The following is a 19,608-nucleotide window of genomic DNA, read 5'->3' on the forward strand; positions in this document are numbered from 1 at the left end:
TTTTGAAATAAAAAGTTTTTTTCATTAAAAAAGATTTTTATCTGAAACACAATTACAGTATTTTCTAGGTCTCATCAAACCCCTGCCTGCCACGTGAATTGTTTTTGTCCTTTTTAAACAACCGTTGCTCTGATGTTTTATTTGTTTCTCACACTGCATGGCGTCTGGTTCTAAAGCTTTTGCGTAGAATTTAAAGTGGAAGTCAAAGAAAACATCTTTTTGGCAAGAATATGTTATATGCAACCCACTAGTTGAAACAGGGCATTGTAATAAATAATTTAGTTTATGGAATAAATGTTAATCCACTCACCAATCACGGCTCAGATTCAGAAAACAGGTTACAGTGATTGGTCATTGTGAGCAGTTGTGATGTCATTTTCAGTCGACAGAAGACAAAATGGCCTCCCCCAGAGATGGCTAAAAACACGTACATTTTGCTGCTTAACTCACATTCCACAAACGCAAAATTAATCAGAATGACGTGTTTCAACTAGTGGGCCTGCTGGGAACATATTCTTGAAAAAAATATGTTTGGGTTGACTTCTGCTTTAAGGCCCCCTTGCCGAAGGTTTCCCACCCCTGCGAATGTATATCGGAGCCAGGCCAAGAGGGAGTATGATGCAGCAGACCTTCTGCTTGCTGACCCTGCACGTCAGCGGGAGTTTATGGGCTCTGTCTGAGCTGGAGGGGCGAAAAATCAGATTGTGTTTTATTACTTAACAAGCCTCCTCGCCAATAATAAATAACTGCCGATGCCCTGGAGGCATCCACCGTGACAGACTGAAGCAGACTGCAGCTCTGCGCTAACATTAGTCACCTCACATCTAAGTTCAATATTGCGGCAGAGACAGATTACAAACTCTCACACAAAAAAAAGGACAGTGAGGACACTTGAGACGAGCACTCACCAAGGCATTTTTTCCGATGACTTTATTCTCATAATATGATAACTAGGGTATGAGGGTATGATATGGGCAAAAAAATCTTGATATATTTTTTCTCAAAAACTCGATAACGATAAATTGGTGATATTCGACAAAAAATACTTTAAATCTGAATTTATTTCACAGAACAGTGATGTTTTTTTTCTGATCAACAGCTCTTGTTTCTATTTTAAACTGCTTCATACATCTTCTGCAAAACATTGTACACTGATATTTTGCAGCAATATTTAACAATGAAGAACTTCAAATTATGTTCAGGTATAGGGCGTTTTCCTAGATTTTTGTGAATACAGTAATCCCTCATTTATTGCGGTTGATGGGGTCCAGAACCCCCCGTGAAAAGTGAAATATAATATAATATATATAATATATATATATATATATATATATATATATATATATATATATATATATATATATATATATATATATATATATATATTATATTATATATATATATATATATATATATATATATATATATTAGAGAGGGAGAGAGAGAGAGAGAGAGAGAGATGTTAATCATAGTACAGTAATTGAAAAATCGTGTGTATTCTTTAAGTTATTTTATATTTTTTCTTCTTTTTTCTGTGTTAAGTTTAGCACCCGACACTCATTTCTACCGCCCTGTTGCATCGAAAGCAACTGTTGCGAGGACACCTGATGTGAGCGAGCACTTACCGAGGCATTTGTAAGGCACCACACTGTGGGCGTGTCCCTTGCACACCTTCTTCTCTTTCTTGCACCAGTTGTCGATGCGCAGCGGCTGGTTGGCCTCCACCACGTTGGTGATCTGGAGCTCAGGATACATCTGAAAAAAACACAGAGGTATTCAAGAACCACAGAGGGAGTTGGGGGATACTGTAAGTGGATTTTCATGACAAATAGTTGTACATTTTCGAGGGCAAAAAAGGTTACTCTATAAAACAGGCATATTTTCCCAGCAACAAAAAGTCATTTAAGAGTAGATGAATTTTTTTTTCTTTTAAAATACTAAAGTAAAGGCATACATTTTTCAAGGTGAAAAGCTGCCTATTTTCAAGATACAATCCTTTTTTTAGTGTTATTCAACAAGAATAAAGTCCTTTTCTGTATTTCCTTTTAAGAGAACTTATTATATTATGTGAAAAATACATTTTTTCAAGGACAAAAGTAATCTGAAAAAAAATCTATTTTGATCTTGAGAAAAAAGTCACAAGATTGTGAGAATAAATACATGTTTTTTTTCATTTTCATTCTACAAGAGTCACAACTTCAAGATAATGTTTTTTTCAAGAAAAAAAATGAGAAAACAAAGTCACAATTTTTCAAGGTAAAAGTCATGAAAAAAATGTCTATGTTTTCAATAAAAATGTTGCAATATTTTCAGAGTAAGTGAGCATTTTTAAGGTAAAAAGTTCATTATTTTCCAAATAACATTTTATTTTCTTTACATAGGCTCCACCATACTTTGTCTTGATTTGAGAAGTTTCATTTTGGATAGTTTTGAGCTTTTGCAGTATGACTCACCTCCTGGCAGTAATGCAACACGCCCTCCTTGGTACCCACGCAGCTCTTGGTTCCAGACGGATCAGGCTCCCAGCGGCCCGTCTGGATGTTGACGTGCATGTTGAGCTTGCCGCAGAACATGGCCACTTGCGGCTCGGCCACGGCGAACCCGGTGCCTACGTTGGCTGCCAGCGCCTGCAAGATTCATATAAAAACAGGGAGGCCAAATGAACCAAAATGACAGTTAAACGGCAGTAGTTCAGAAGAAGTGAACAGCATTTACAACATAAATTTGAGTATTTGTTACATCAAATTGTATAATTTTATTCCTATCAGTGTATTCTTTTTGTTTGACAGGTTTCTCTTCACTGCACTGCTTCCAGTGCATGTATGGGGATGCTGGATATTTTTCTGTCCAATCCAAGACTTCAGCCTCTAGGTGTTGCCAGGCTAATCTATTCTGTCCAGAGCCTTCAGAATCAGTTGTACTGATCCATGTACTTTCAGCTATATTAGCAATAGGATGTAACTTCATGGGTGCGTGTTAATCTTGAGAAATGACTAGGGCCCGACCAATAAGGATCTCTTTGAGGGCGATGCCTATTCCTACATTTGTCAGGATAAAATTTTGATAACCGATTAATCGTCAAATAAATAAAAAATATAAATATAGCATGTAAAATAACCTATTTTTTGGTCCATATAAATATAGCATGTAAAATAACCTCTTTTTTGGTCCATTAACGCTTACAACCACAGACAAGAATTACAGGCAGAATATTTGACTGTTTTCATTATTTTGTCCTTTTAGTATTTGTTTTAGTTTACAACAGAGAAAAAATGGCAACAGTCGGCAAATTTTTTTAGGGAGAGATGTTTGAATGTCAATATATTTGTCTTATGCTGTAATGTGTTCATGTATAAGAAAAGAAAAATAATTGGCAAAAACAAAAATATCAGCTGTTTTTTTTTTTTTGCAGATCCGTCAGCCGATTAATCAGCCCTAGTAATTATGGTATGTAGCAATATTTACACATGAATACATTTTAATAATCATCTGGTGTTTATAATGTATTTCATTATATTTTTTGTAATATTTTATATTTAAAAAGGACTTGGGCATATATGCTACTCAGCTTCTTAAAGGGGAAATCAACCCAAACATTTTTTTCAAGAGTATGTACTGACTAGTTGAAACAAGGCATTCTCATAAATATTGCGTTTGTGTAATATGAGTTAAGCAGTAAAATCTATCCATCTCTGGGGGCAGCCATTTTGTCACTTGTGTCGACTCAAAGGGACATTACAGTTGCTCAGGGTAACGACCAATCACAGCTCACCTGTTTTCTGAAGGTGAGCCATGATTGGCCGTTATCAGAGTCCTGTGCAACTTTGATGTCATATTCAGTGGACAGAAGTGACAAAATGGTCACCCCCTGAGATGGTTAGATTTTGCTGCTTAACTCATATTCTACAAACACAATATTAATCAGAATGCCTTGTTTCAATTAGTGGGCCTGCATAGAACATACAGTATTCTTGGAAAAAAGAACTGTTCCCTTTAACTGTTCTTGTAATTCTTAACTAGTCCCGAGGAAGTACTTACTGTACATGGCACAGTTAGTGTATGTGCTGTTGTATTGCATCTTATATTAAATTGATGACGTAGCAATCAAGTCTGGTACGTGAGGCCCCAATGAAAGCGGCGGTACCACATGCACAGCTAGCAACTGTTAATCAGGGTGAGTTTCGTTTGGATTTGTGCACCAGGATTTAGTCTGATGGGAGGAAAGTGCGGTCAGTCATGCCTCACCAACGAGAACGTTTCTTTCCTCCTCCTCAGATGGATCATTCACTCCCTTGCTAGGTTAACTAAAGGCTGTGGCCACAAGTATTTTTGAAGACACTTGGCCAAAGACTGGTTCGTGTGGCTGCCTTACAGTTCTAAGGTTCTGAGTTTGAATTTTGCGTGTGTGGGTTTTCTACACACATTTCAAAAACATTTTAATTGGAGACTGTAAATTGTCTATAAGAATGAATGGCAATAGTTGTTTGTCTATATGTGCAAATTGGTTAGTGATTGACATTTTATATACCATGGCAGAATTTGAAAAATATTGGGACTTCATTTTGAAAATAAGATTGAATGGGGACCATGTTATACACTATATATTCTTTATTGCTATGATTTGTTTCAAGATTGTGCTGTTCTAAAAATACATTACAAGCACAGGTGTCCAACTCCTTTCCTCAAGGGCGGCGATCCTGCATGTTTTAGATGTTTCCCTCCCCCAATACACTTGATTCAAATGGCAATTTGGCACAGGTGCCTCTGAGCTTGAATCCAATTATTTTTTGTTTAAAATAAAAAAAAAAATGAAATGGTTGGATTGAATCTGACAGAAAAAAGTCAGATTTTCCGGGGTTGGGGTGGAGTGGGGGCTTTACCCCTCAGCCCCTTCGCCCCCTTCCGTGTGTGCTGATCACAAGTGCAGACCAGCGCAGAGCCGCAACAAAGCAAATGCTGCGTAATCAACGGCTGACTGGCTGGCTGGTTCGAGTCCGTGATGAGCTGCAGAGTCGACATGCGCACACACGCGCACGTACGCGCGCATGCACCGACCCCCCCCCCACACAGACAGACACACACGTCCTCATATGCTCTCCAGAGGACTCGACAGTCATTTTGGGGACGAGCACCAATACGATTTCAATTGCACATATCAGAGGAATCGAAAAACATATTGTAAATGTATTTGAACACGTAAAAAATGCAAGCACACAACATACAGAATAAATAGAAACATGTAGAGAACATACTGATTGTGCTGTGGTATCTTAATTAGATGTATCTTTAAGAGGCAGGGCCTGGTGGCTTGGCGTGAGTGTCTGGGCATGAGCTGTGGCCGACAGCAGCCCTAACGTGAGTGTTTTCATTTTGCAACTAATTATTTGAATATTCGACTAAAATGTCAATTATTCAGTTAATCAATGAATCCGATTTCAGTTTTTCATTTGAAATTAATTGCAGAAATAAAAAAAGAATGTGACTATTATGGGTAAATGAAGCTCCTCCACTCGCTACAGCACCAAAAGGTTACTGAATGATGCCAAAGCAAGACTATTATTTGGCCTGACCACGATGGTGAGTTTTTCGCCAATTAATGGAGGAGAGGTTCTCCCCAAATATGTGAGAAAAGGCAAATTTGTGAAAGGCGAACTGCAAATATGCAGAATTCACAATGCTGCATATCTCTGTTGTCATGCTCCAACTCATTCACCTCTCTGGCGTATTGATACCAGCAAGATGTGAGCCCGAGGGCGAGCTGACCTGTGACACAGACAGAAGGTCGATCCAGCCACTTGAGTCTAGTTCCGAAAGTGACATTTTCATTTCAACTTATTTCGGCGGGGGAAGAAGTCAAGCAGTCAAGAGTCACTGCATAATCGTCACGGTTGTTCCACATCATGCAGAAAGGATTTGTTCCGTTCCAGGAGGCAAAATGAAGTTCAAAGCAGGGGAAAAAATGAGGAAGAAACTCTCAGCGGAAAATGAAATAAATAAGACTTACATTCATTTTTTGACTGGACATACGAAGTCTCTCTGAAAATGTCACAGCACAACAAATTCTATATTTGATCTATCTGCTTCCGCTGTTTTTCCTGCCCGGAAATAATAAGAAACTCTTTGTGTACAGTATGTACATACACATACACAGAGCTGGGCATCGTCTATCCATCTATAACTTCTGGGCGGTATTTCTGGCCTACCCACGCGGTCCCAGTCCGTCCCTCGTCGGAGACAGCCAATCGGCGTCAAGAACATCATTTTCACGTCACATACAGGCGTCGCACAAGCAGACACGCCGCCAAATAAAGTAAAAATATCAAAAACCACAGACACGCACACACACACCGCGTGGTGATTCGCAAAATAAAAACAAAATGGGGCACACATACAATCTACATATTTGGATGGATGGATGTATTTGATATATATTTGACTTCCAAATTTTGCGAGGGCACAGAGTATCACCATGTGTCCCAGGGATTAATGTGCCATCTGAAAGAAACTTTTCTGCTGCTGGTGACATTATCTCTGCTCGGAGGTGTGCTCTTACATCTGAGCATGCTGATCAGTTTGTGTTCCTCAATAAGAATATGCCTTAATGTGTCCACTGTCCAGGTTAACATAAAAAACTTTAATGTAAGTTGCTACTCAGTTTCAGTTTCAGAAAACATTGCGCTGTCCTGATTTACATAAAACACGTTATTCATGTTTGTGCACTGTAATGTGTCGAGCTGTACAGGGTCATGTTATTCATTTTCATGCACTTTAATTTGTCCACCTGTACTGTGTTTACATTTACAAGACTTGGAGGGAGTGAGGTTCTATGGAAATGCACGTTTCTCTGCGCATTGTACAAATTTCGTCATTGAATAAATACATGATATAGACGTTTTCCTATTTATGGGTATTTTTTTCTTTTCAGTCACATATTTTGGGATATATCATTGAGTAAATTTCTAACAATATATTGAATATCGTAGACATAGTGTATTGTGATATTATCATTATCGTGGAACACATAACGTCACAGTATCGAATGCCCTTTACTTCCTACCCATAGCGAGAGAACAGTGTTCATTGTTTCATGAGAAAGTAAGATTATATTGGTGTTTAATCTGCAAAACCCCGGCTGATTGGTATTATTTTGAAAAGGCCTAATACCGGCCGATATAATCAGGCGGCCAATTCATTAATTAATTGATCAAGCCCTAGTCAAAGCCACTGTTCCAAATTTGCAGCAGGAAACTATCCAATTTCAAATCATTATTATTTAGTACAAATGTGTCTTTGCTCATCTAGCTATACCAGTGACATATAGTGACAGGCAGAACAATGACATGTTCTTCAATTTGAGGGCAGATGATCCAATTAACCTGTTTGTCCACCTGCTGCCATTCACTCAACACAATAATAGCATTGTATTCAATAAAAGTGGTTCAAATTCCACAGCCAAATGCGTGAATACTGTTGTTTTTTATGTGTGTAATAAAAAGGCAAATGTAATATCAGGTGTCCATTAACAGGTCAAAAGGGTTCAGTAGATGACTCTTGGCACTAATTAACATCCTGGAACATGTGGGACAAAGGCAAGAGCCAAAGGACATACTGAAGAAAAATGAATATGTTTAATCATTAACACCGGCCGTATACACAGTATTGTTATCGTGACACATAGAGATGAAACGTTAGCAACCACCATATCTAATCTAAAACAAGAGAAAAGATGTGGATTCTCATTTTGTCCTACTCCTTTCCTTCCACGTTTCTCAACTGAGTCAAAACATTCCGGCTTGAAAATATTTTCAAACAATTTTTTACATTATTACAAATTACAAATTCCTACTTTCCCCACAATCTCATGAAAAATAAATGCATCTGAAATGAATGGAGACATCTTACAAATTAAATTCATTCTTCCACAATTCGCAGGGGATTCATATCATTTCAACTTGAAACTTCGGCTCATTCAGGACATCTTGTGACCATTCTAGAATTGCCACACTGTTCAATTTTGTATTTTTATTTTTTTTATTTTTTTTACATACAATATTTATTCCACCCTTACACTTTTATCTACCAATGTTCGATTTCCCAAGTCTCACATTCAATGTTTTGAAATTTTAACAAATTCTACAACATTTCAGTTCAACGTCAGTGTTTCAGCTGTCACAAGCAATATTAATGAAAATCGCGTTCTCTCGTTACTTATACATATCGCTGACGTCGGGCCAAAACTTTGTACCTCCGAAATAGTCACTTTGCAGGAGACCCCAAAAATGGCAAGTTTGTTCACCCAGTAGCATTGCATCGTGAAAGAGAGCAAGCCATTTCCAGCACTTTAGATTGATCAATAATGTGTCAAATTAACACCCAGGTGTGTGGACTGACCAATAGATGTTTGAAAAAATTTGAAATTCACCAAAATGTGACTTATGAGGTTTTGGCCCGACGCCTGCGATATTAGGCTTTCTAGAGAAATTTCAGGATGCACCTAAAATGAACTCTAAACTTCAAAGGTCAACTTAATTGAACCTCTCAACTTTTGACATCACACGTCCTTATGTTAGACATTTTTTTGCCTCCGAGTCCGACGCACTTGATTTTGAGTATTTACCAATACAGAGTCCTGATTGAATAAAGAAGACAAAAAAAAAAAGAATGCATCCAAATTGGTGATATTGATTGGATTTTGCATCCCAACATGATACCATTTTATATGGCTTAACGTCTAGTGCAGCAATGGTTCAAACCAAGTTAACAAATAAAATGCATACGTGTCAACCCCGGGGGGTAGTGAATCTTACGAAAGTTGTAATTTGCCCATACATATCTGTATACAGTATAATGATACAGATATGATCGTAAAATCATCTTTAAAAAAAAAGGAAACATGATGTTGCGGGTGTTGTGACAGCTTGTGCGTGACGTGTAGGTGTATTGTGCGCATGCGTGAGGAAGAGCACGGAAGACCCCTGTCTCACTTTGAGGTGTGTTGTTGGGCTACTGGGCTCCACCTTTTCGACAACGCGCCACAGCTGCGATCCCGGAGGCAACTCTGGCCTTGGAGAAAGATCTCGTCTGCATCTCCTGACTACGGTTAGGCGACAAAAACGGATAACACTGATAAAATTGACAATGGCCGTACAGATTCGCGATGTACGTCGTACATGTTTGAAAAGGTGTTTATACCTGTACTAATTATGACAAAAGCGTGCAACTTGACAGGTTTAAAAATGTGTTGGTTTTTTTTATAGTATAGCAGTGGTGTTGCGCAAAATAACTATAATCCAAAAATTAAAAAAAATCTACTTAGTGCAGTAAGAAAATTAGGATCCACTTAAATGGGCAATAAATCAATTTTACACATCCCAACATTGTAGAAGTAAAACTGGAATTCTTAACTCCACTTTTAAGAGGTTGCCTCACATTCAGTAAATAATAAAATCCCATTTTAGTGTCGTGTAGTGCGGAACATGGACTAATTAATCATGAAATTGAAATGAACAAATCTCAGTTCCTTGGCAATGCTCAATTTACAGCCATTACAATTCATTGTTGCTGCTTTCCAAATGAAAATACTTCCAAACGGCCGACATTACCCCCTTCCCCGAGACGCGAGCTTCAAGTTTATGCAATCCACTAATTACAGACTACTGTGGGAGACATTTGTGTTCAGGAGTAATTGTGTTCATTGTGTTTGCTGCTTATCCACAGCCACCCAGTGTATTTTGTATCTATTTGTATTCGATTCTCAATAAAGTCTTGAGATGGATGGATGGCAAGTTGTGCAAATAGTACTGAAACTTTGAAGGAAATGAAATTCGCGTGAAGGTCGTAGTAGATTTTAGGTTCATCCTGTAATTTCCCTCAAATGCGTTTTGAGTAGTTTATGACGGTGCTTGTAGTTGACAATGGTGTGCAAATTGTATTGCATCACATTGACATGAACAACACGAGTCACCTGCTACACAAGCACCTGGGTTGGATCCAAATAAGAGAATCCAGTTTTGTGTGTGTGTGTGTGGGGGGGGGGTGGGGGGTGGGGGGGAGTGTTTTATTGAGAAAGTGAGTGTATGGGTGAGTGTGTGTGTTTGTGGCCATGTGGGAGTGAGTGAGTGTGACTGGTGAATGTGTGTGTGAGAGTGTGTGCGATTTGACACCAGACTACCCTACTTAAGTGTCGAGTCACCACAGGGAAGGATTTAGGTGGATTTCACCATACCAGGCATTTCTCTGCGGTCACATGGTCCATAAGCATTCTGGGAAAAGTCCTAAACGGAGACAGTCCGGCAGGTGCAGCCATTCTAGATGGCATGGCAGGTCGGACATTTTGGAAAGTTCACACGCAGCGCACAAAGTCCAAATATCCTGTGACTGTCCATTCTTCTTTCCTGTTTACTTCCTCCCGGGATGGGTGTGTGCCGTGTTTGATTTGGTGTGATGTCACTGTGCATCCCAACGGGCCCTGAACTGGGTGTAATTGTGTTGACTATCTCGCTCTCAAACACGCACACACACACGCACGCACGTACTCACTTACTCCCTCACAAACACTCGCTCAATCACTCTCTCTCCAACATACATTCACTCACGCACTCACTTATTCATCACCACATGTGCATACATACACACATACACAGTCAAACTCGCACACTCTCATACATACTGCTGCATGAGCTTATATAAAATGCAGTGCTGCAAGTGGAGCTTTTATTGCATTTTTACTAGTTGTTGCTGTGAAGCTCCCTGCAGGATTATTAGACAACAACCAACAAAGTCTCCACACATTTTAATGGACAATTTGTTTTGTTTTAAATACTTATTAAATTGCCCGCTTTGAAACACATATAAACTATTGAAAACAATAAATGACCTATTTGGACGACAACTTTGCAGTTCTGCTGACTCACATAAAACAAATGGTTTCTTTTGCTTTTAAGACAATATATTGATTTTTTTGGGGGGGGTAGTAAATTATATGGTCATAATTAATTTATGCCACAGTCTCATGAAAGGGCGGCTCGGTGGTCGACTGGTTAGCACGTCCACCTCACAGTTCAGAGGTCGTGGGTTCGATCCCGGCCCCAGCCTCCCTGTGTGGAGTTTGCATGTTCTTCCCGTGCCTGCGTGGGTTTTCTCCGGGTACTCCGGTTTCCTCCCACATTCCAAAAACATGCATGGTAAGTTGATTGGACACTCTAAATTGCCCCTAGATGTGATTGTGAGTGCGGATGTTTGTCTCTGTGTGCCCTGCGATTGGCTGGCAACCAATTCACGGTGTCCCCCGCCTACTGCCCGAATATAGCTGGGATAGGCTCCGGCACGCCCCGCGACCCTTGTGAGGATAAGCGGTATAGATAATGGATGGATGGATGTCTCATGAAAAAAATAACTCATATTTTGAATGAATGAAAATTGTTCTCTGAAAAACAACATAAATGTGATAAAAGAAAAAAGGGAGCAGAGTATTTTCATCGGGACAGCATTGACAATAATTTGATGTTATGGCAATACTGTACATCGCTATCCAATGAAAAGCACTTATCTACAAAATTTGTGGGTTTTTTTTTTTTTTTTGAAAATGCTTAAATCCAGGGGAAACACTTAAGCTGTTTTTCAGATTTAAAAAATGAATCACAACAATTTGTAGACATGCTTTTCCATTGAAGAACAATCCACAACGGTCACTCATATAAAATGAAATTGACAAACGTAATTACCTAATAAAAATCGCATGTTCCTTTGATGTTGTGGTCCTACAGAGTTCTTTGAGAAAAAAAAAAAATCGACTTCTTCATTTTGAGGAAATCACTGCAATATTACTTGTGTGTACTGTTTGGGGTAATTATCGCTCCGGAATGCCTTGATAGTCTTGACCTCTCATTGTAGATTCAAAACACAATGTTCAGAAAGGTTTTCTGAAACTGGGTAGCACGTTTTGCTGCAGAATGACTTTGTCGTCCTGAGATTTGATTGTACACTGCACCGACGCCTGCTGGGATATCAAACAAATAAGCAGAGCGGGAAAGGCAAAGCTACTGTCAAGAGTGATTTGAAAGAGCGCTCACGTTTGGTCTTAACGAGCTTAAGGTGAGCAAGAGAACGTGGCTGACGTGTTTGTAAACGCTGACACGTGTCAGCTTAAAAAGGCGTCTGAGGTTGTTGTAAATGAATTTATTTTTATTAATTATAATAATAATAAGTGGTGGAAGACTGGCAAAGGTTCTGTCAAATTTGGAAGGGATCCAAAACAAAATGTCCAATCGGCATCTAATCCGAGAGGTGGGCAAACTTTTGTGGCCACATGATTTTCAAAGCAGACAGATAGGCCAGGTTATACCTAAATGAGGTAAACAAAAAATAGGTCAAATGTGTATGTAAAGTAAGTCATTTTGTTTAACAAATGAAATATGATTTCATTCTGCTTCATGTAATAGTTTTTTTTATTATTTATAATGAATTTAACTCTTTAAACGCCGTTGATGTGAAATGCCATCAATGAGAATCCAAACAAGGAGCGCCGTCATCAGTTGCCGACAAATACGACTGATTTTTTTTTTTTTTTTTTTTAATGGGACTGGATTTTTTTAAAGGTAAAAGCAAAAGCACATTTTCATTGCTGTTTTTGGTATTTTATAGGTGAAAATTACTTTTCAGATGTTTGAGTCATCACTAAAACAAAAATAATAATCAACAAAGTCACTGTTGTGTGTAAAATACATCACAATATTCTGTGAGCCTTCAAAGATAAGTCAGAATGTTCTAAATTGGATGGCAATCAAATGGCTGCGTAGAAAGAGACAATTAGATTCAACCATCAAGGCCCAGAACTATGCTGGTAGATGTTGGACAGATACTGACGCAAACTTTTGAACATATCGTCAAATTCTGCAGTAGCAGTAAAAAAAACAAAACAAGGGAATGCAGTCATGTACACACACACTCAGACAATGACGTGATTCACGGCGACAGTGAAGCCGTGGGAAGGCCAAGACCTGACACACTACACAAACATCACTTGGACACCAGGATGGGGTGGAAGGACGCCATCCAACGGCACCCACCCTCTCACACACACACACACCCACGCACACACACACACACACACACACACACACACACACATACCCGCAGGACGAGCCCTGGTGGCAGAGGGTGGACAGTAAAAACAGAGTCATAAAAAGACAAAAAAGAAGTGTCATGCTCTGAATCGGAAGGGCAAAGCCTGGCTGGAATGCAAATAAGCTTCTCCATCCCACTGAAACGCTCTTTTGTCCTCACAGCCACTGGACACTTTCACTGCGACCGCAACAAAAAGTCGGGACGATGTTTGTCCCAAGCTACGCATTAACATTCCTGACCCAAATATGCGAGCTTTAGATACACACGAGTCTGAAAATACAGTCAATTCAATTGCGATTTGCTTTTCCTCGCCTCAACATTGCGAGTGCGATTTAATATGTGATTATTTTTCAACATATTCTTCCCGTATATCTTTTTTTTAACAAACAAGCTATAAAAAATATGTGTTCTAATAAATCATATCTGACATATTATACATAAATGTTTTGGTTTTATAGCAGCCTTATTTCAGCCTTTGGGATTTTAAAATTGTATTTATAATGTGATTCATTATTGAGCCCTGGTCTGAAGCCATGGTAAAGGTTTCAAATTAACTTAGATTTTTGGTGGGAGTTCATTGGGATTTTAAACCAAGGTTTCAAGCCTTGGTTATGGTTTCAAAGTCAAGCATGCATCAGGTTGCATTAGGGATTCAAGACTGGGTCAAGGTTTCAAATTTGACTTTCAAAAATTGACGAGGGTTTCAAAGTAGGGTGTTTTATCTGAGGTTAGGGTTTTTAAGTAGGGCTTCAAGCCATTTTAATTCTTGGTTAGGGTTTCATTTGGGTTTCAAACAAAGTTTTTAAATTAGAGTTGTGATTTCAAATTACAGTTTTGATCCTGGGTTAGGGTCTCAGACAGAGTTATGGTTTCATAGTTAGATTTCAAGCCTAAATTGGGGATTTACACAAGTGTTTCAAGACAGGACTATGGTTTAAAAGTATGGTGTCAAGCCTGGGTTAGGGTTTTAGAGTAGGATCATAAAATAGGGTTAACATTTCAAAGTTGTATTTTTAGCTGGGCTTAAAATTTTAAAGTAGGTCTTCAAGCCATGGCTAGAATTTCAAACTAAGGTTTTTAAATCATAGGTTATGATTTCGATCCTTGGTTAATATATCAAAGTAGGGTTTCAAGCCATGGTTGGGGTTTTAAAGTAGGGTTCTGATTCTGGGTTAGGGTTTCAAACTATGGTTTTAAATGAGATCTAAGGTTTCAAACTACAGTTTTCATCATGGGTTAGGGTTTCACATCTTGGTTAGGTTCTCAAATTAGGCTTTCGAGCCAGGGTTATGGTTTCAAAGTAAGGTTTCAAGCCTGTGGTTTGAGGTTTTAAATTAGTGTGTCAAGCTTTGGTTAGCATTTTAAATTTAGATTTTCAAGCCTGGGCTATGATCTAACGTGTTATCCTAGTTCCTTCCGTTCGTGTTCCACCTTGAAACAAAGACAAACCCCAGTGACAGACAGCCGCCATGTTTAGAATTGGTAGTAGATGCGGCGACCATTCCAATTGTCATGTCTGTCTCTCTCAGCCCAGCAAACGGAGCCCAACAACGGACGGGCTGCTCAAATAGCCTGTCGCCACGGAAACTAGCACAAAAGCATCCCAGCTATTCACACGGGCTGGAGGGAAAGCAAACCCAGGCATGAAAATCTTACTTTCAAACACCAAGCCTGGCTTGACACCCTAATTTCAAACCCTAACCCCTTGAAACCATATTTTGAAACCATGACCCTTTTAAAACCCCAATTTGAAACACCAACCCAGATTTGAAATCCTAATTTGAAAGTCTAAACCGTGTTTGAAACTCTAACTCTGGTTTGAAAATCTAATTTGAAACCATTACCCTGAATTGAAACCTTAATTTTAAACTCTAACCCTTGTTTGAAACCCGTACTACAGCTTGAAACCCTAAAAAATAAGCTATAACCATTACTCTGGCTTTTAAAATTAATTTGAAACCCTACTTTGAAACTCTATTCCAGGTATGAAACTCTTTACCTTTGTTGAATCACTAACCCAACTTTGAAACTCTAATTTGAAACCCTAAACCTTGTTTGAATCTAGGGCTGTCCCAAATAATTATTTTTCTCCCGATTAATCTATTGACTATTTTTACGATTACTCGATTAGTCTCACAATTAATTTTTCGACTAATCTAGCGATTATTTTTGACTTGACGATTACCAATTCCAAAAAACACTTCTGAAAGCTTATTTGAATTCACTGTTTATTAAAGTAAAAAAACCTTTTGAAATTGAATGAACAGTCACATCTCTTATAGGAAGGCATCATGACGTGTGAACATGAATGAGGTATTTATCTATACATAACGGTGAAACAATGTGTGCGTGCATGTGCAGCAGCCCAAGTAAAAGAATTAACAAAAATAAATAACTAAAAAAGAAATAACATCAGTTTGCTTAAACCTGAAACAGATAAAGCAGTGCATACGTCAATATTATAACAATGAAAAAGCACACATTGTATATTAGTACAATCACAGACTATGGTTAGCAGGCCAGTGTTTCCTCTAGGTTTTTTTTTGTTTTTTTTTTAAAGCAGCGGGAGCAGGACATCATCCTAAATATGATCTGTATGCTGTGCTGCACCCACTGAGAGCTTTCTGGAGCAGATATATAAAATGATGCCACGTGTTACTGTTTATAGGTACATAAAGAAGCGGAACCAACATAACATTACCTACAAGCACCAACACCATTTGACGGGAGTGAAATAGCTCCGCGAACGTTAGCTACATAATGCACAACGTTGAAACACAACATGGCGTAACTTTGACTGCCACCCGCTGCTTTTAGAAATGAAACTTAACGATGCACGTTAATACGTCGGACATAACAGCAATTTCAGTAAAATCGGGGGATATTAGTTCATTCGTTCGATGGATTTACGATACTCCAGCTTTCTGCTTTCTCTCGTCATCTAGTAGTACTGCTGAGTGACGTCGCTTTAAGTGTTCGTTCATGGCTGATGTGCCATGATGTGTGGTACGCCAAATCAACTTTACAGAGGGTGCAGACGACCAACTCGATCGACCTTTCTTTGAAGTATGTCTATACTTTGGACGTTTTTGTACGCTTTTTTGGCGGGGACGCTGGTATCCGGCGCCTCCGCCATTTCTACTGTGCGCACTTGTTTACAACTGACGCAATGCACGTGTTGACGTATTTACGTCATCGACACTCGAGCATACGTACGTGCCAACGTATTTTACGCCATCGATACTTGACGTTGACGGTATGTTGTGCGTCCCAACGTATTTACGTCATTGGCCACGTTGACTATGCCGACTCGTCGAGACACCTCTATTTGAATCCATAACCAGATTTGTGTCCCTAATGTGAAAAAACAAACCTTGGGATGAAACCCTAAAGTGAAAACCTGAACCTAGAACATAACTCTGGCAGTAAAATGAAGATTGTGTCGCTTTTCTTGTTGTACCTTATATACGCTAATATATTTTTGTCCCAGCCATGGTTTGTACTTATAGTACATGCATGCCTTCTATGCTTTTTGACCCTTTACACTAGTAAACCTTGTAAAAATGTAATTATCATGTGTATTTTAAGAGGCAACGAATGGCAAAATGCAAATGACGAGCTACTGGGCCGAGGGAGGACTGTTAATTGGAGCAAAGCTTTTCATTCCTACAGCATGCCATCGCCGGCTCCACTTGGATGTTCCGTCTGGACTATTTATAAGCTTCCACAAGGGGTTTCGTCTTCCGGCCTCCAAATTCTAAACAGGCAGTGGAATTTAGAACTTGCCCTAACAAGTTATTGTCTAAATTCCGCTCAAAGTTCAAAGTAAAAGGTAAAATGTGATTTTCTGTTTACTGTGAAATGGCGCCAGAAGTTCCATTAAAAGAGTCTGTTTCAACATAAAAGAAAACAGTGGAACTAATTGATATGTTGTTGCGGTTTTCAGTTATCAACCTCCGTATCGCGGTTCACCGATCACGACCTTGCCATGTTGTGTATTTTTCTTTTTTCAGATCGACTCAAGGGTCAGTCCTTGGCCCCTTTCTGTTCAGTTTGTACAATACAATACAATACAATACAATTTTATTCATAGATGTTACCTTTGGGTCAAATGCTTCAGCACACTGATGTTGGCTGTCATGGTTATGCAGATGACAGTGTCCCCAAATGACAGCAGCTCAATCAAGGGATTGTATCACTGTCTAGAGCAAATTAACAACTGGATTACAGCACTTGCCTTGGGCCATCTACCAGCATCTTTACTCCCCTTTCAGTGTCTAACTTTGTACCCTTTTAATACATTGATGGACTGGTTTCTCGCACATTCCTTCGTTGGATTGGTCCACTGCTCGCTCCTCATTGGACTGGTCTCCCACTTGTTTCTTATTGGTGGACTGATTTCCAGCTTGTTCCCTGACTGGTTTACCGCTCGTTCCGGATAGACTACCTTATCATCAATCAATCTCACCTGTTGCAGCTGGGACTATATATTCTGTTGCTCGGGGCAGCTGGAATTTAGCAGTGCATCTAGCAATTTGGACTGACAGGTGTCTCTCGTTGCGTGCGCTTTGGATGGTTTGAAATTGTGTGAGACTCTATCAATTCGTATACTTTGTGTGAACTTGTTTTTGACGCTTTTGTGACTACCTTTGTTTGACTTTTGTTTTAAAACCTACATCTACCTTGAAGAAATTAAATTGCTAACTCTCCTTCAACCAAACAACATCTTGGTCTATGTTACTTCCCTCCTTCCCTAGCAGAGCTGGTCGTAACAGAACCAACATTTATTTCAGCTAAACGAAAACAAAACAGAGATAATTGTTTTGGGCAATGAAGAAAAGTGGATTGCTGTTAGAAAACACCTGGAGTCACTGTCTTTCGAAACCAAAGACCGAGCCCGAAATCTTGGGGTGCTGATAGACTCAGACCTGACTTTTGGCCTTTTACTAACTGAAAAGCATATCCAGACCGAATGGTTACATGCTACAAGCAGACTAGAAGAAACGTATCCATGCTTTCATCTCCAGTAGACTTGATTGTTGTAACGGGCTTCTTACTGGACTTCCTCAAAAGAGCATTTAACAGCTGCAGCTCGGGCTCTGACTAAGACAAAGAGATCGGAACACAATCCTGTCCTAAAGGCTTTACACTGACTCCCATTCAGCTGTAGAATAGATTTAAAAATTATGCTACTGGTCTTTAAATCACTGAATGGTTTGGTCAATTAATGGAGCCCAGAGTTCAAACGTAAACATGTTGAAGCTGCATTTAGCTGTTATTCTACACACAAATAGAATAAACTGCCAACAGAAGTGAAGTCAACCCTAAGTGTAAATGCTTTTAATCGAGGTTAAAAACTTTGCTTTTTTTCCTCATACCTTTGATTAAGGCCCTCTAAACAATTCTAAGTCATGTTTTTCTTTTAGATATTTTAGAACCACACTGTCCATAAGCGGCTCTGTTGACAAAATGTTGACTGCCAAGCTAACTCACTCACTCACTCACTCACTCACTCACTCACTCACTTTCTGCTTTTGCGCGTTGCATGACTTTTTTCATTTACATAGTAATTACCTAAGGAGTTCACACTGCCTCATGAAAAAAAATCTTTCATTGGAAGAATAAACTGCCAACAGAAGTGCACCCAAAAGAAAAAAAAATCACGTGGCAAAGTGTTTGCGGAATTAAATATGGCCCCGCGTGTAAAGGCTCATCCTATCATCTCATATCGAAAGATTAATGAGGCGGGAGGAGGTAGAGATATTTTGGTCATATGAGGCGACGTGCTTGGATCTCATTTCATGGAGATCTCTACTAAAGATGACGTCACGTCATTGCCCTGCATAACAAATGAACCACCTATGTGGATGAACTACTACTATCGCCACAAATGTCAACTTCATGCTTCATGTGGGATTAAAATAAAGTCAAATGTAAAGTCAACATTGTCATGCGAAACAACTTTCCAGATTCACGGACAATTGTCAGTAGTCTCCCAACCACTCTCCCCTGCCCGCGTGGAAGGCATTTGGGCTTTTAATGAGCATTCATACTGCAAACATGTCAGATTTGAAAAAAAAAAATAATAAAAAAATCTGAATTGTACTGAAGTCTTCACACTGCATGAAAAAAAATCTGATACACTTGTATGGGCAAAAAAAATGGAATTGCGCTACAATGGAATTGCGCTACAATGTAAACATAGCGTAACTAACCAAAGATCTATCTAGCGCAGTATGAATTTTTGTCAGTGTTTTGTATGAGATGTACCATTTAACAAAATAGTTTGTTGTATGTAATTCATCATTTGCATGCAGACTAACTACCGTAAGCAACATGACATTTTATACCTTAAGTGTGTGACACAATTTGCTGTTCGTACAGCGTGCTGTTAACATGTTGCAATACTAATTGGCCAATTTACCAACAAACAAACTAGCCAACTAATTAGCATGATATCTGAATCTGTGTGTTGTACAGGAT

General features: G+C 39.0%; 1 protein-coding gene across 6 annotated transcripts in view; it reads right to left on the minus strand.

Moving 5' to 3' along the window:
* The window catches only part of aplp2 (amyloid beta (A4) precursor-like protein 2), an 89,572-nt gene that overhangs the window by 33,924 nt on the left and 36,040 nt on the right, over nucleotides 1-19,608 (minus strand). For all 6 annotated transcript variants that reach the window (XM_086036239.1, XM_086036238.1, XM_086036236.1 and 3 more), the window contains exons 2-3: nucleotides 2,454-2,627; nucleotides 1,626-1,755 (exon numbers count right to left, since the gene is read on the minus strand). In XM_086036239.1, the coding sequence (XP_085892365.1) occupies nucleotides 1,626-1,755; nucleotides 2,454-2,627 (304 nt within the window). The remainder of the gene's footprint in view (nucleotides 1-1,625; nucleotides 1,756-2,453; nucleotides 2,628-19,608) is intronic.

Source organism: Filicampus tigris, chromosome 7, assembly GCF_054856515.1.
Source record: "Filicampus tigris isolate MCC_2025a chromosome 7, RoL_Ftig_1.0, whole genome shotgun sequence".
In the NCBI taxonomy this organism is placed as follows: domain Eukaryota; kingdom Metazoa; phylum Chordata; class Actinopteri; order Syngnathiformes; family Syngnathidae; genus Filicampus; species Filicampus tigris.